This window comes from Marmota marmota, unplaced genomic scaffold (assembly GCF_001458135.2).
Source record: "Marmota marmota marmota unplaced genomic scaffold, marMar, whole genome shotgun sequence".
NCBI lineage: Eukaryota > Metazoa > Chordata > Mammalia > Rodentia > Sciuridae > Marmota > Marmota marmota.
The window spans coordinates 2,135,614-2,154,144 of NW_026000164.1; the positions used below are offsets into that span (position 1 = coordinate 2,135,614).

General features: G+C 39.4%; 1 protein-coding gene across 1 annotated transcript in view; it reads right to left on the bottom strand.

Moving 5' to 3' along the window:
• Positions 1-17,730, bottom strand: part of Galntl5 (polypeptide N-acetylgalactosaminyltransferase like 5) — a 40,334-nt gene extending 22,604 nt beyond the window's left edge. The window contains exons 1-3 of the mRNA XM_015493850.2: positions 17,722-17,730; positions 15,476-15,713; positions 3,398-3,518 (exon numbers count right to left, since the gene is read on the bottom strand). Of these exons, the coding sequence (XP_015349336.2) occupies positions 3,398-3,518; positions 15,476-15,713; positions 17,722-17,730 (368 nt within the window). The remainder of the gene's footprint in view (positions 1-3,397; positions 3,519-15,475; positions 15,714-17,721) is intronic.
• Positions 17,731-18,531: the final 801 nt, after the last annotated feature.

Consider the following 18,531-nt stretch of genomic DNA (forward strand, 5'->3'; position numbering starts at 1 on the left):
GCAGAAAGGAAGAAATTACATTGTTTCTGTTTGTAGACAGTATGATCTTTTATGTAGAAAATTCTAAATACTCCACCAAAAAATTGTTAGAACTAATAAATTCAGTAAAGTTGTAGGATATAAAACCAACATAAATCAAGTCACTTCTCTATACACTGACGATGAACCATTCAAAAAAGAAATTAAGAAAACAGTTCTATTTACAACAACAAAAACAAACAAAAAACAAGCACTAAGGAAAAAATTTAACCAAGGACATGAAAAATCTATGCATTGAAAATTACAAGACATTGATGAAAGAAATTGAAGACACAAATGAAAAGATACCCCATGTTCATGGCTTAGAAGTATCATCTATGCTACTGAAATGACTATAGACTTAACACAATTTCTTTAAGTATTTCAGAGACATTTTTCACAGAAACAGAAAAAATAATTGTAAATATTATGTGCAAACACAAAAGATCTCAAACAGCCAAAACAATCTTGAGTTTAAGGAATAAAGTCAGGACATCACATCACCTGATTTCCAAATCTGCTATGAAGCCAAAATAATCAAAATAGCACCACAGGGTCATGAAAACAGACACACAGGCCAATGGACCAGAAGAGAGATACCAAAGTAAATCAATGCATTTATGGTCAATGAACTTTCAAGAAAGATGCCAAGAATGTGTCAGAGGAAGTACAGTCTCTCTAATAATAATTTGTACTGGGAAAACTGATATCCACACATGAAAGGAATTACACCCTTATCTCAAACCATACACAAAAATAACTCAAAATGATCAAACACTTAAACATAAGACCTAAACTACAAAATGGCTAGGAGACAACATTGGCATGGGCTTTTCTTTAGCTATGACCCTGCAAGAACAGCAACAAAACCAAAAATAAACAGATGGGGTGGTATCAGACTAAAAAATCTTCTGTACAGCAAAGAAAATGATCAACAGGGTGGAGAGAGGACCTACAGGTTAAGAGAAAATATTTTCAAATCACATGTCTGATAAGGAATTAAAATCCAAATCATGCAAGGAGCTCAAACAACTCAATAAGACCACAAATGATATAATTAAATAACTGACAAAAAATCTGAATGGACATTTTTTAAAAGAGGGCAAACAAATGTCAATAGGCATATAAAAAATTGTTCAACATCACTAATTGTCAGGGAAAATCAAATTAAAGGTACAGTGAGGCTGGGTGTGGTGGCATACACCTGTAATCCCAGCAGCTCGGGAGGCTGAGGCAGAAGGATCGCAAATTCAAAACCAGCCTCAGCAAAAGCCAGGTGGTAAGCAACTCAGTGAGACCCTGTCTCTAAATAAAATACAAAATAGGGCTGGGGGTGTGGCTCAGTGGTCAAGTGTCCCTGAGTTCAGTCCCCGGTATCTACCCCCACAATAAAAGTACAGTGAGAAATCACCTCATATATGTTAAAATGGTTGTTATCAGAAAGATGAAAGATAACAAGTCTGACAAGATCTGGAGAGAGAGAGAAACTTGCCCCCTCTTGGGAGAGGACACGGTCACTGTGGAGAACAGCAGGACCTGGCTATCCCACTTTGGGAGATATATCCAAAGAGCAGGAAGTCAGTGTATTGAGGAGACAGCTGCACTCCCAAGTTCACGATCAAGATGTGGAATCAACCAAGTGCCCATCGATGAAGGAATGGCAAAAATGTGGCATATGCCTGCAGCAGAATCCTATTCAGCTCCAGTGAAGAAGGAAACCTGGTTGTCTGCAACAAGTGCGAGCCTGGAGGACCTTATGCTAAGTGAAAAGAAGCCAGGAACAGAAAGACAAATGCCTCATGATCTCACTCCCGCGTGACACCATTGAACTCACAGGGGCAGAGAGTGAGGGGGTGGCTGGGGAGGGGTAAAGGAGGGAGGTGGGAAAATGTTGGTCAAGTTTACAAATTGTCAGGAAGAATAAGTTCAAGAGAGCTGTTGTATAGCATGGTGACTACAGTTAATGTAACGTGGACCTGAAAACTGCTAAAAGGGTAGAATTGAAGTGTTTGTTTACCCATGAAAAGAAAAAAAAAAGGTGTATGAGATAGTACCTGTGATTTAGCCTTTCCACAATATGTGCGTGTGCATATTTCAAAACATCATAGTTGTATACATTTTCAGTGTAAAAAGTTTAGATTAAATTTTTAAAATAAAGGCAAAACTGAAATCCAAGTTCTATTTAATGGACTAATAATGTGGTTACTACAATAAGGGCTGGAAATTAGTTTGGACTTTGGGTAGGGTAGTCATTCCTAGTGTTAAAGGGTTTCTTCTCCAACATAGTGGGGTTCTTTGTTAGAACTGAATTTCCTACTAAATAGGTTAACATTTTAAATACCAAATCTGCCAAGTTTACTTCTCTTTTAGACAAATCTCTTTAAACTTTCAGCTTTTTCTTAATAAATAATAAGTGGTAGTGGAAGGGTAGCAAAGGCATTTGTACTATTTCAGATGAGTGGCTATCCCACTTTGGGAGATATATCCAAAGAGTAGGAAGTCAGTATATTGAGAAGACAGCTGCACTCCCAAGTTCACAATCAAGATGTGGAATCAACCAAGTTCCCATCTCCCCATAAAGAAATTATGGGGAGAAAATCATAACTCGATGGCATTCAAAAGTATTGATCATCCTTTGTGGATAGTTAAATATTCAGTTGATTTAAAAAATTTTCCTCTAAATTCAGACCATGTTCTATGGCTTATGATGACCCAGATAGGCTATGTCATCTGGGCAAAGGCTATATCTCTTGGGTATGTCATATTACCTGGGCCATTTATATGTGGTTTCAAACATTTGTGGTGCATACAGGTCACTACAAGACAACGTGGCCCCCCATTCCCCTGCTTCCTGGGACTTGGAGCTTATCTCTATGTTACTGGTAGAAGTCTGCATTCCTTAACTCAGGGACTCTTCTTTTGGTTAAAGGAGAATATCAGACCCCTTTGCTGCAAACCATTAGAATCTAAATGATATGAAAGAGGTGTTTTTGTATAGATGCTACAATGTGGAGTTTCAGTTTGGAATGATGGAAAAGTTGTTAATGCTACTGAATTGTACATTTAAAAATGGCTAGAAGTTAAATTTTATATGGATGTTACCACAAATTTTATATTGAGGATGAACACACCTTTGGCCAGAAGCCCTTACTGGTGACTGAATAAAAAGAACCATGAGCATCTTAATGCTCAGAAACCTCTAGAATGCATGCTGTGCCAATGGGGACCATACTCTATACACTTTGGAGTCTTGAAATAGGATCTTGACACTGTCTAGCTCCCCGTCCTAAAAATAAGAATCTGCACTACTAGGCTTCTATTATGCTGGAATTAAAATCTGGTTAGTTAGTATTTAAAAAAACATGGAGAAGGAACATACACGGCATTTCTGCTATCCGGCACATCTCTCTGGTAGCCCAAACTTTTGCTGACTATAATATTAAGTCCATATTTAAAAAGTCCACTAGTAAGTTCTGGGTCTGAAAAGTTAAAATTGTTATCTGCAAGAAAAGATAATTAGAGACACGTAAGTAAAGTCTCACAACTGTCATGCTGAAGCAGGGTAAAAGCAACTCTATCCTGGATTCCTTTTATAACGAGGCAGGGTCATTTTCTTGGAACCTGATTTACCAGATGACGAGGCCACAGTGGGGAGCACAGGGATTACACAAATCAAAGTGGATTCTTTAGTCATTTAGTTTTCTGTGGAAGGAAGCTGCTCAGGTTCCAGGTGCTATGATGATTCTCAACTACAGTGTAAAATTACAGTAATGGGGGGGGATTTGGGGAAGGTGGGAGAATGAAACCCAAAATCCCTTGCCCCAAATCCCATTAGAGGGAATAAAGCTTGGTAACAGAGGACAATACCAACATGCCAAACGTAACAGTAAATGAAGTTGGGTCAATTATCAAAAGATAAAAACTCAGTGGGAATAAAAACCAAAATTCAGTAATAAAAGATAAACAAAATGAACAAAAATGGTTAAAAGCAAAAGCATGAGCAAATAACATAGGGGTCAAAATCTCATTTAAAAAATTATACAGTTCACTGGAAGGAGCATGGAGAGAGTCATTTTATACTAAGCTCTAAGTTGCATTAGAGATTCAATAGTAATGAGCTTGTATTAATAATATCAAATAGTACTGCAACAGAACACTTCAAAAAAAGAAATATCATCATGCATTTTCACAAATAATGGTAGCAGGACATTTTAAGAACATATGGAATTAGAGAATAAAATCTTGAAAAATATAATTGTTTCCTTGGTGGAACTATGTTGTGCTTTGTCTTCAATAGTATCCCCCTACCTCGTGCCCAGGGAGTGTTTTCCAAAATTGGTATAAAAGGCTACATACAAAGGGGGTTCTGGTCAAGAGTATCCCCATTCCTCCCAGATCCTCTTGCTAAAAAAAAAAAAAAAAATCTTGTACCCAACAGAACAGATAAGCACAGGAGGACTTTGAGAGATGCAGCAGGATTGCCTTGGGGTTTGATGAAGGACACCTGGAGCTCTTTGGAATTCTTTGTTGCCACAGTGGAAGCCTCTATCTGAAACCACCCACAGGCACAGATAAAAACAGCTTCAGATAACCTTTCCCCAGTCAGCAACTAGGGAAAGGGTGGCCTGATTACAGAAAGCCTTCAGGAATATCCTCTTTAACAGAGAACTTTCATTCTACCGCCTGCTCCACAGAAGCTGACAGTGTGGCTGGGCAGAAACCAATGGCCTACTGAGAAGTAGGTGGTGTACTGATTCCCTCCTGGGTGACATCAACAAGCTGATCACGAGAAACCGATATGATTCCATTTTTGAGAAACCAGCTTCTACCCTCAAGGCTTGTCCAGAGGGAGGGGACATGACCCCCGTCCTTAGAAAGACCCACAGAGCCTCCTAGGCACATACCCACCCTGCTGAGTTGTTTGTCTGTAAATAACAGGAGAGATCTGTGGCTCCAGGTGTCCCTGACTCAGTTACTCTAGGTGACGACCCATAGCAACCCCCTAGCAACCACCAATCAGCATGAGACAGGGAAAATATCTGAAATGCCAGGTGACCCTCCCAGTATGATTAGGCAACCCTGCAAGTTTAACCAATCAGTTCAAATGTATCCACCTCTTGTACCAACCAATCACCCTTACCCAACTTGTTCTATCCAGTGAATGTGCTAATCAATGTTAAGAGTTGTTGTTTGATTTTCCCACCATGTGAAATGGTTTGCTGTGTGATGTTGTGATGCTGAGAGTATCCCCCCCAAAACCTATAAATCCTCACTGAACTAAGGGTCAGGACTCACTCCCTGGGACCGCTGCGTTGGAACGGTGGTGAGTCCAGGCTCGAGCTTGCAATAAAGACTCTTGTGTGATTGCATCAGATTCGGCTCCTGGAGGTCTACCCATGAATCTGGCATTACAATCAGGGAGCTGGTCTTCTACAACCTCACCAAGTGAAACGGGGGCTGAGTGTACAAGGTAGTGCCAGGGCCATGATGAGTCTTCAATCTCAGCTGGCAGCAACAAGAATTATCCGGTGGTACTGTTACTAAAACTTGCCCAGAGACACTGCTTGGATCCTGGGCTTGCTGGATTCATCTGTCCATACACATAAGAAATGGGCAAATGACAGAAAAAGGAATTTTATGCAATTTGATCAAACTAGGAAGAAGCGGCTTGATTTCTTCTCCCCTGGCTCACAGAAGCATGGCTAGTTTACAGACACAAAAGGCTAGTGATCTACATATGTAGATTTAGTTAGGCTGTGCTAATCAGAAAATATGTCAGTTTTAATTTCCTTGGTGTTTGTCTTCAACATGAGGAAGATTTCTCAGTGGGAGGCAGTTCAGAAGTTAGAACAATTTGGAGCTTTTCATTTCAAAGGGGGGCTGTTTCAAATTCCCCATGTACTTGATCTCTCAATCTTGAGGTAATTGGGGCTCCATGTCATCTGACTGGAAGTCCATTACTGAATGGGTGTGCAGATCCCATCAAGGAACTTGAACATAAGGAATTAGAAACTTATTTCTGAAGGAGGCAAAGTCTGAAATATTTTAACAGCTCCACCTAGGAGATGAGCCTTAGTGTTAATTTGCATAGGAATGCTCCTTCCCTAGCCTCCTGGCTGGTTCACCAGAAATTGTGAGGGGCTCAGCAGCATTCCCCATTCCCCATTCCCCAGCTGAACCTCCATCACACGTGGGAGCCACGAGAGAGAAACAGATGGTGTGAGTCCGAACAACTGACGCTCCGCTTCTTCCCTGTGCCAGCAAGGCCTGGTGTCAGTGGGACAGAAGAATAAGGGCAGGCAGGCAGGATAACAGACCCACTGCTACCCCAGTTACTGGTAAGGTGTAAGTGGGCTCTGAGAGAGAGCTGGACTTCACCCCATCCATCTGCAATGAGACCACATACAGGCCAAATAGCCTGGGTGGTGTCCCTGGGCAAAGCAGGAAGCCACACACCACACACACACACACACACACACACACACACAATCATCTGGCCTTGTGCTACACCTCAACACGGGTACTGCTGCCTGCAAAAGGAGCTCACGATATCTATGAAGTCTCACAATATCAACAATTCTAGGATCCAGTACAAAAATCACTAGTCATACCAAGAATAAGGGAGATCTCAAATTGAATGAAAGAAGACAACCCAGAGAGACCAACCCGAGAAGAACCAGGCTGAATTATCAGATGAGATGTTCAAGTAGTCATCGTTAACAGTCTAGAAACAAACAGAAAAAAGGGAGAATCTCAGCAAAGAAACGGAAGTTACAATAAAAAAACAAATGGAAAGGAGAGGACTAAAGATGATCTAAGTAAATTCTCTGAACGGGCTAGATAGACTGGTGATGACAAAGGACAGGATCCACCAGGACAGATCAGTGGGATTTGCCTGATCTGAACAATAGAGAAAATTAACCGGAAAAGAATTGGAGTGAGGGTCAGGGATCTGCCAGATGAAAGGGGAGCTCACTTTGCATCACGGGAGCTACAGAGGAAAGGGGGGCACAAAATAGGATTGGAAAGTGCTCAAAGGAATAATGAGTGAAAAGTCCCCCAATTTGGTGAAATATGGAAATCTACAGATTGAAGAAGCGGAGCAGCCCCTCAAAGAGGACAAACCAAGGAAATCCTATCGAGATGCAGCACAATCAAATGGGCGAGAACTGAAGACAAGGAAAACCCTGACAACCAAGGGGAGGTGATGTGATACTTAGAGAGAGACATGAATTTGTGCTCGTTTGTTTGCTCTTTGAGACAGGGTCTTGGGATGCTGTCCAGGCTGGTCTTGAACTTGTGGGCTCAGGTGATCCTCCAGCCTTGCCCTCCCAAGTGCTGGGGAGTACAGGTGTGCACCCCCGCCCAGCTGACAAACACCAATTTGATTGGAATTCTCTTCGGAGAACCACAGGGAACAGACAGAAATGGCAAAACACTTCCAAATGCTGAAAGAAAAGAACTGACCACAGCAAATTCCATATCCACCAAAAATATCCTTCAGTAATTATGGAAGAATACAGACATTCTCAGATGAAGAAAAAGTAAGAATTCGGCAATAGCAAACACACCTTTAAGAAATAGCAAAGGGAAAATCGTGCAGAGGCACCTGTCCCTCAATTTAGTGGTGTTCCCCCTGAGGCTGGAGGGTGGGGAAGGAACGGGGGCAAGTTTTGACTGTATTGTTGAAATTTACTCCTTTGAAGAACAGAAGGCTACCTGAAGTGGGTACAGCAAACTATAAAAAGAAGTTAAATTTAGGTAGTAAATGCATGCATGCTTATTTTGTTATTTTCTGTGATAAGTATATAGACATATTAAGTATTTTATAATTCAAAAATTAAGTTGCCTTTAAAAGGACATTCTCTTACTCTTTCAAATATTAAAATTTAACTTTTTTTATTAATTCCTTATAATTAGGCATAATCACACATGCATGGAATGTAATTTGCTCCCCTTCAGTCCCCAGTACTTCCTATTCCTGCCCCCTCATTTCCCTTCCGCCACTCTACTGGTCTTCCTCCTATTAATTGTTTTATTTTAAATTGGTGTTTTATTGGTATACATAAAGGTGGAATTCATTCTGGAATATTCAAACACGTACATGGCATAATGTGGTCCAATTCAAGGAGTCTGGCTTATTTCACTCAGCACGATGTTCTCTGCTCCCATCATTTTACCATTCTCCTTTATGGCCGAGTTAAACTCCACTGTGTATTTATTCATTTTCTTAATTCACTCATCTGTTGACAGGCACCTGGGTTTCATAACTTGGCTATTGTGAATTGTGCTGATACAAACACTGATGTGCCTGAACACTATTGCATGCTGATTTTAGTTCTTTTGGATAAATACCAAGGAGTAGGACAGCTGGGTCATATGGGGTTCCATTCCTAGTCTTTTGAGGAATCTCCATACTGTTTTCCAAAGTGGTGGTGCTAATTTGTAGTTCCACCAACAACGTATGAGTTACCTTTACTTCCACATTCTCTCCAGCATTTATAGTCTTGCTGGCTGCCATTCCAACTGGAGGGAGATGAAATCTCAATGTAGTTTTGATTTGCATTTCCCTGATTGCAAGGAATGTTAAATATTTTTTCATGTATTTGTTGGCCATTTGTATTTCTCCATTTGTATTTCTTCTTTGGAGAAATGTCTGTTCATGTTTTTTTTTTCCCCATTTACTGATTGCATTATTTATTTGTGCCAAGTTTTTTGAGTTCTTTACATATACTGGATATTAATCCCTTATCAGAGGAGTAACTGGCAAAGATTTTCCCTGCTTCCATAGACTCACTCTTCACATATTATTGTTTCCTTTGCTATGAAGAGCTTTTTAATTGAATGCTGTCCCACTTATTCATTCTTGGTTTTATTTCTTGAGCTTTAGGGGTCTTATTAAGGAAGGCAGTGCCTGCACCAATTTGATGGTGCTGACCCTGTGTTTTCTTCTAGCGGTTGATTCTCTGGTCTAATTCCTAGGTCTTTGAGTCACTTTGATTTGATTTTTGTGCAGGATGAGAGATCAGGATCCAATTTCATTTTTCTGCATATGGACATTCAGTTTTTCCAGCACCATTTGTTTGAAAGGCTATCTCTTCTCCAACATGTATTTTTGGCACCTTTATCAAGTATCAGATGACTCTAAGTATGTGGGTTTGTCTGTGCCTTCTATTCTATTCCACGGTCTTTATATTTATTTTGATGCTAACACCATGCTGTTTTGGTCATTATAGCTTTGTACTATAATTTGAGATCAGATCTTGGTGATGCTCAGGATGGCTTTGGATATTGGGTATTTTATTCTTCCTGATGAATTTTAGGACTTTTCTTTTTCTAGGACTGTGAAGAACATCATTGATATTTTGATAGGGATTTCACTGAATCTGTATAATGGTTTTGGTAATATGCCCTTTTGACATATTCTGCCTATCTAAGAACATGGGAGGTCTTTCTATCTTCTAAGGCCTTCTTCAGTTTTTTTTCCTTTGGTGCTCTATAGTTTTCATTGTGGAGGTCTGAGTGTTTTATTTTATTTGAAGGTATTGTGGACAAGATGCCTTTCTTGATTTCTCTCTCGGTAGATTCATTGTTGGAGTAGAGGAAAACTGTTGATTTACGAATGTTGATCTTGTATCCTCCTACTCTATTGAATTTATCAGCTCTAAAAGCATTCTGGTGAGATTTTGGAGGTATTCTATATATAGGGTCATGTCATCAGCAAACAGTTTGAATTCTTTTTATCCTATTTTCATCCCTTTAATTTCCTTCTCTTGACTCTGGCTAGAGTTTTAAGAACGACATCAAATAAGGGTGGTGAGAGTGGAAATCTTGTCTTGTTCCTGACTGTAGAGGAAATGCGTTTAGTTTTTGTCCAGTCAGTATGATGTTGGCTTGGGTTTGTCATATATAGCCTTTATAATGTTGAAGTTCATTCTGTCCCTAGATTCTCCAGCATTTTAAACATGAATTGGTGACAGATTTTGTCAAAGGCTTTTTCTGCATCTATTGATATGATCATATGATTCTTGTTTTTATTCACATTTATGTGCATTACATTTATTGATCTGTGTATTTTGAACCAACCTCACAACCCTAGGGTGACACCCATTTGGTCATGGTGAACTGTCTCCTTGATGTGTTTTTTTAATGTGATTTGCTAAGATTTTATTGAGTATTTTTGCATCTATGTTCATCAGGGATATTGGTCTGTAGTTTTCTTTCCTTGATGTGTCTGGTTTTTCCTTTTTTTTTTTTGGGTGGGGGGTTGTACCATGGATTGAACTCAGGGGCACTCACCACTGAGCCACATCCCTGGCCCTTTGTTGTATTTTATTTAGAGACAGGGCCTCACTGAGTTGCTTAATATGGCTTGCTGTTGCTGAACCTGGCTTTGAACTCATGATCTTCCTGCCTTAGCCTCCCTAGCTGCTGGGATTACAGGTGTGTGCCACTGCGCCTGGCTTTGTCTGGTTTTGGTATTAGGGTGATACTGACTTCATAGAATGAATTTGGCAGTGTTCTCTCCCTTTCTATTTCATGAGTAAGTTTGGTGTCAGTTTTTCTTTAAAGGTCTGCTAGAACTTGGCTGAGAATCTATATGGTTCTTGGTCTTTTTGGGGGAAGGCTTTTAATCACTGCCTCAATATCATTGCTTGATATTGGTCCATTTAGGTTTTCTACATCTTCAATTTGATCTGTTTTTTATGTGCATAGAAATTTGTCAGTATCTTCTAAACTTTTCAATTTTTTTGAAGTACAAATTTTCAAAATATGTTCTAATGATCCTCTGTATTTCAGAAGTGTCTGTGGTGGTATCACCTTGTTCATCTGTAATTTTGTTGATTTGGGTATTTCTTTTGGTTAGTTTGGCTAAGGGTTCATCAATCTTGTTTATTTTTGCAAAGAACCAACTCTTTTTCATATTGGCCCTTTTTTAATTCTCAATTTCATTAATTTTGGATCTACTCTTACTTCCTGTCTTCTACTGATTTTGAAATCACTTTGTTCTTCCTTTTCTAGAGGTTTGAGAGGTACCATTAAATTGTTTATTTGGGATCTTTTTGTTGGTTTAAAAAAAATTCTAATTAGTTATATAGGACAATAGACTGCATCTGCATTTTGACATATTGTACACAAATGGAGCACAACTTCTCATTCCTCTGGTGTACATGGTGTAGTCATACCAGTAGTTTTTCTTGTTTAATGTATGCATTCAATGCTATAAACTTTCCTTTTAGAACTATCTTTGTACTGTGCCAGAGATTTTGATATGTTGTATCTGTTCTCATTTGTTTCTAAGAATTTCTGATTCCTTTTCTTATTTCTTCTATGACCCATTCCTCATTTAAGAGAGTATTGTTCATGGGGTGCCTGTAATCCCAGTGACCTGACAGGCTGAGGCAGGAGGATTTCAAGTTTGAGGCCAGCCTCAGCAACTTGGTGAGGTTCTAAGCAACTTAGCACAACACTCTCTCAAATTTAAAAATAATATAAAAGGACTGGGATATAGTTCAATTATAAAGTGCCCCTGGGTTTAATCCCTACTATATCAAAAAAGTATTCTTTTTTCAATCTCCATGTTTATGTATTTTCTATAGCTTTTCTTGCTGTTGATTTCTAATTTCATTCCATTATGGTCTAATAAGATGCATGGGATTATATTGAGTTTTTTGTATTTGCTAAGATTTACATTGTGACCTAGAATACGGTCTATTTTGGAAAAGGTTCCATGAGCTGCTGAGAAGAAAGTGAATTCAATTTGATGTGAAATGTTCTGTAGATGTCCGTTGGACAAAATATTATGTGGATATCCGTTTGACTTATAATATTATTTAGATATAATATATAATATTATTTAGATTAGAAGTCTCTTTATTAGATGAACTGTCTCTTGGTGAAAGTGCTGTGTTGAAATCACCCAATATTATTGTTTTCAGGTCTATCTGGGATCAATTGTCAGGAAGAGTGTGTTTGTGTGTTTGTGTTTGTGTGTGTGTGTAATTATGTACACCAACATTTGGGGCATAATTATTTACTGTCATTATATCTTCTCTTTGGATTGTTCTCTTTACCAGTATATAGCAGCCCTCTTTGTGTCTTCTGATTATTTTGTTGACATCTGCTTTGTCAGATATGAGAGTAGCTACTCCTGCTTGTTTTTGAACTCCGTTTTTATAGAATATCCTTTTCCATCCTTATACTTTCAGTTGGTGGATGTCTTTGCATGTAGTTGGATCTTGTTTTTTAATCCATTCTGTGAATCTATATCTTTTAATTGGGGGGTTGAAGCCATTTACACTCAGTGTTATGGGTAGATGCTTATTTTTTCCTGTCATTTTTGTTTGTTTGCTTTAAATAAAGCAAATTAAATAATTAGGTCTTAATTTTCACTTAGCTAATTGCTCTTTTAGAAAGCTTCATCAATTTGGGAGTTTTGGGATTTATTTTTGAGTTCTTCTGTGTGTGGCATATCTTCAAGTATTTTTTTAATGCTGGTTTAGTGATCATGAGTTTTTTTTTAGTTTATCCTTATCATCATGGAACAGTTTTAATTCTTCTTCAAATCTGAAAGATAGCTTTGCTGGATTATAGCAATCTTGACTGACCATTGTGGTCTTTTATGGTTTGGAATATCTTATTTTAGGGTCCAATTTGAGAAGTCAGAAGTGAGCCTTATTGGCTCACTTAAAGAAGTGTGAGCCAATATTTTTTCTCTTTAAATTTTAATATTCTTCCCTTATTTTCTATGGTTGGCTTTTTAATTATGATATGTCTTAGAGACCTTTTTTTAAAAAAAAAACCTTGTCTATTTGAGGTTCTATATACATCCTGTATGTGCATGTCCATCTCATTTCTAAGGTTAGGAAAATTTTCTGCTTTTGTTTTACTGAAAAGCTTCTTAATGCCTTTGGTCATTATATCCATATGTTCCCTTGACTCCATGTTCCCATATATCCCAATGACTCTTAGATTTGGTCTCTTGATGTTGTCCCAGAGTTCTTGTATATTCTGATTGTGGTCTTTTATTTTTTTCTTTATTGCATACTGAGTAGTCAAGTTTATATACACTGTCTTCAAGGTCTGAAGTTCTATTTGCTATATAATACAATCTTTGTTGATATTTTTAAGTGAATTTTAAACTTCATTCAGTAGTCTTTCATTTCCAGGAATTCTGATTGGTTTCTTTATTGAAATTGTCTTTCAGTTTCTGTATTTGCTCTCTTAATTCATTCCTTAGATCTTGTTTTAGCTCACTGAACCTTTTATTAACTGAATTTTTATAACAATTCTCTGGAATTTCATCCATTTCCCTATCTATGGGTTACTTTGTTGGGGGATTGTAAAGCTGGGGGAAGACTTGTTTGCCTGTTTCCTCATGTTCTCAGAGGTCTTGGACTAGCACACCTATTGAGATGGATTAAAATAAATGTCCATTGTCTACTATGAAATCTGTAAGACTAGTTGCCATAAAAAGAGAAATGGTGGGGTCAGCATTTAACATCAGCACCAACAATAAACAATTGTGAATTAAATCTAATATTAAACAGTAATTGTCAACTATATCATCCACTGTGTTAATAACTACACCAACACTGATGGTGGGGAGTAGGAATTATATCAAACAAATTGTTTTAAAAGGTAGAATAATTACATTTCCTTAGGTGAAATGAAGTAGGAAGGCAAGTGAAGAGGGGGTGCAGGAGAGAGGTAGCAGAGGTAGAGAGAGGTAGAGAAGGAGGATTAATAAATAAATAAAAGTCATAAGAGGAAAAAATAAAGGGGAAGAAGGAACAAGGAAATTTGACAATCTACCCACATGTCAGATTTGTGGTGTATTTTCCCCTTAAAGAAGAAGGAGTGATTAAGAGAAACAAAAACAAAGATACAGGGCTGGGATGTAGCTGAGTTGTAGAGTGCTTGCCTTGCATGCACAAGGCCCTGGGTTCAATCCCCAGCACCACCAAAAAAAAAAAAAAAATCTACCCTTCAAATTCAAAACAGGCTACATAACAAATGGGTGAAGAAAAAGCAATTAAAATGAAAGAAAAATTATATGAATACATCTGCATCCTTGAATCTATCAGCATGACCAGAACCTATTTCATTTCCACAGAGAATGGGAAAAAAATTTTAAATATATTCTTTTTTTTAAAAAGGGGGAAATTTTAATAAAAAATGAAGGGATTATGGTGTGTTAAAGTGGTGGCAGGGATGGATGTTTATTTCTTACACTCTTGGGCCATTCTTTGCATTTCTTTTGGGGCTGTGTACCCGTTGGACCACGGACCAGGGCTTGTTAAACCCGACTTCTTTGTGTTTCTCACCAAGCTGCCAGCCATTGGGGTCTGAACCAAAGCTGGTGGTAATACCTCCCAGCTTCCTGGCTCACAGCATAAGATAGGATAGGCTGAGGAGGACTGAAAATCGGAGTTTTGTCTGGATAGTCCAGCCCCAGAGTGGGCCTGATGGGGAGATCTAAATGGGAAGCTCCAGTGTCTGGGGCTTGGTTCCGGCTGTCTTAGGAACTTTGTTGGAAGGATTTGAGATTAAACACACATGCCGTGTTGCTGAGTAGATGCTCATCTCTGCTGGATGTCTGGATCTCAGGAACCTCCCCAACCCATTCTAAGAGCAGGAAATCTAATTCTCTGCAGGTCTTACATAGTCCACCACCATGGGTGTGAGTTTCCCAGAGTCAGACCTGGAGTGCAGAAGTGCCTTCTGACCAGTTTCTGGCCTCTTCCAAGCTGTGGGTGACCAGCAACAAAGGGGACTCGGGCCTCTCTCCCCTCAATTTCTCAGCCTCAATCACCAGGGCACAATCCTCTCTGCACCTGTTTCAGCCACACGGGTCTGAACTCCACAACAGGTATGGGACTGGGGCTTATTAAATCTGACTTCTCTGGGTTTCTCACCAAGCTGCCAACCATTGTGGAGACGCCTGTTATAAGCCCCTGGTCTCTCACCTCTGCATGCTGCCCTGAGGCCACCTGCAGTTGGTTCCCACCCTGACTGGGCTGGCAGGCTGAGATTCTGACCAGTTTCAATCCTCAACCTGCCCCACCATCTCTGGGTCAGTTAAGAGCAGCCTCTCTCTCTATTCCACAGGTTCTCCCCAGCCTCTCCTCCTGTGCTCCCTGCCGTGGACTGGCAGCATCAGTGCTACCAACATCAGCCAAGTCGGTGTGTCTCTATCATATTGTTTCTTGTTTTGTGTTTAAAGCTTCTGGATTTCTGTGTCTGTGATCACTTTACTGTCCAGTGTTGAATGTCAGTGAATTCCCTCGATTACCCACCTCACCGAGGAGCAGTACTGCCACTTGGGTCCTGAGCAGAGGAACACCTGGGGGCATGCCGTCCTCTAACCTGCTGTCTTCCCTCTGGACACACATGTTAGATGTGTGGTGTATTTTCCCCTTAAAGGCCTAACAGAAAAAAAAATCAAAATACTTACTTTTCAGAGAAAGTAGCCTGGGCCTTTTAGGCTCCTCTTTGTCGGAAGGGTCAGTTACTACCTGTGGTCTTGGTATTTGTCCTGGGTTGTGGAGGATTTGTTGATGCCCATATTTTTCAAGGGACAAGAGTGATTCACACTCCTGGGTATTATTCTGGTAGCTCTCATGGTGATGGTGGAAATATATGAATAACGGAGGTATCCAGATCCCAAACAACAAGAATGCACAGAATAAATACTGGATTAAGATATTTCTCAGTGTAAACCTAGCATTTTTGAATGTCTGCTCTTCAATTTCCTAAATCAGAAAATTGAAGAGAAACTGTGTTAGATATTTCAATGATTTCATTTACTTTAGTTAAATCCATTTTCCAGTGTTTTAAAAACATAACCGTTTTGATATCAGTCCTTATCATATACATAAAACATATTGTTTTTCTAATTAGCAAAATAATCTTAAAACAGATGTTTACATGATTATTTAACATTCAGATATAGCACATATTTAAAGTCCTCAGCCCCTACTCCTGAGTGAAATAATGTGAAAAATGCCTCACTCATCTCTTATCCATGCCCAACCCATCTTGGAAAGATATGACACCAGTTAAAAAGTTAAAAATGTAAAGACATGCAGTGTCACATGCTACAGAGAATATGGATAATGAGAACTGTGGTCCGCTCCCAAAGGGACTAAAAATTTGCATGACTCTTTTGGCAATATCTGGTTAAGTTGAAGATATATACATAAGGTAAAGAAGTTGTCCATCATGAGACATGTACAAAAATACTAATTGAAGTAATGTGGGTACTGGTTTAAAATGAGATACAATTTAGGTCTTTCTCAATAGAAGTGACAAAGTGAGGCTATTCATTCACTGATGGAATAAATCAACTGAAACTACATGCACTAATATTGTGAAACCTAAAAACCATAATGTGCAAGCAGAACATGATGTGAATTTGGAAAACACAAGAAGCAGTGCCACTGTTTACAGACGCACCTGTGTGTAAACAATGCATGCAAACGACATATACAAATATAGTGTGTTCTACCTATCACGTTCCTGTGCTGGGCAAACATTCCTGCCTTCTGACCACCAGATCAGTACCTGGGGTCACAACATACCCCAGCTGGGAAAGTGCTGGGCTGCTAAGAGAGGGAGGAGAACTCATATCCAGGGGCTGTAGATCAGTTATGGCCAACCAGCAGGGGCAGGGGCACCTGTGGGGGCTGAGTCCTTGAGGAGGCTGCATCAAGGTGGGAGAGTCTAAGGTTAGAATAGAGAGTGCTTCTCAGTACAGGAGTGTTCTCCCAGGACACAGGGTTTAACACTTGGCAGAGATACTAGATGCACAATAAACATTCTTTGGCGAATGAATAATACTTTACAAATGAAATATTTGATTATGCAAAGAAAGAATATCAAATGTATAACAGATGAGGAAAATTCTAACCCAGGGAAATGGTGGATTAAAACACAGAGAGCTGGAGGTGGAGCTCAGGGAGAGGGCACTTACTTAGCTGGGGTGAGGCCTGGGGCTCTAGCCTCAGAACCACCAATAAATTAAACAAATCAATAAATCAACCAAAAACTGAAAAAGGAATGATGCTGTCTTAATCTATATTATTTCCACATCTTCCTATTAAATGTATAAATTTTGAGAGAATTCTGTGTTAACATTCTCCAAAACTCCAATGACAAAATAGACAAGATACGTAACCAGATCTAATGGTCAGAGTTAGTGTATTTATAGGCTCGGATTATTACAGAAAAACAAGTCCATGTTCTCAAGGATTCTAATTTTTAAGAAAACTTGGAGGGATTTCTCTTAAGGGGCAAACACTTGTGGAACCAGTCCCTCTCTGGTTTTCTTATTTTACCAAGATCAATCCTCGTGTTCCATTCTCTTAAAGCAGAGCTCGCCCTGGTTCTCTGGAGTGTTCATTTCTCCTCCCAACCCACCCTCCACCACTCCCACAAAATGCAGGAAACCTCTCATGCCAAGGGATAGGTCTAAGAGGTCTGTGATTGGTTTTTTTGATTAACTTCAGAAGAAAATCATGTTCAGTTATTTTCTTCACTAAAATAAGCTGAATTTACATGATAGAAGGACACAGAATTGATTTTTAAAACATATTTCAACAATGATTTATATGTACAACAAATAAAATTTTAAGTACACTAAAGAGAATCAGGAACTACCTAAAAGAATCCCGTAAAGAAGAAAAGGAGGCAATTAATCACCATCGACATGTGTGCGTGTGCACACACATTCACACAGGCACAGATACACACATGGGGAATCTGGATTTACAGACATTGAGTTTGTTTTGAAATGTGAGATTTTAGAGTTAGGAAAAGATGACCTTGCTTTAAATAATGCCATGACTAATTTTTAAGTAGACAATTAGTATTTTTTAACTCTTGGCCTTCCTGGGACAATATTAACACTGATCTCCATGTAAGGGCTACACCTCTCTGATACTTTAAAGGCTTTTCCCCTTACTGAATATTTTAAATAATAACACATTCATTTGATAGACATGTTAAGATCCCAAAGGAGTATATAGTGAAGACCGGGCTGTTCTTCAAAAACTAAAGCCATCGCTACTCCCATTCCTCCTCCTCTAGGGTGGCATAACTAGCCTGGATGCATGCTGCCTTTTGGAGATTTGAAGACATCTTCTTCCCAATTCCTCAGCATTAGGATAATGTAAGGGTTCCCTGGAAGGGGGACTCCCCCCACATCTTGGTCCTCCCCTTTCTAGCACACCGGCTCCCTCCACCTACCATTGAGGTAACACTCCTTGCATCCTCTGCTTTGACAGTGTTGGATTTGCCAAGTGGAGTCATAGGCAAAATTAGGTGGGAGCCTGGGGGACTGGACTGAAAGGTGTAACTTTCTGGATGGCAGATTTTATGGTGCTGGATTATTCTAGGTTGTCCCGGCTATACAGTAGTGCTTAAAATGCAGCATTAGGTCACCTCACAAAGCCTGGTGACATCACAGGGCATGGCCACCTCCCAGAGGCCCCTCCCCATGAGCTCCAACTA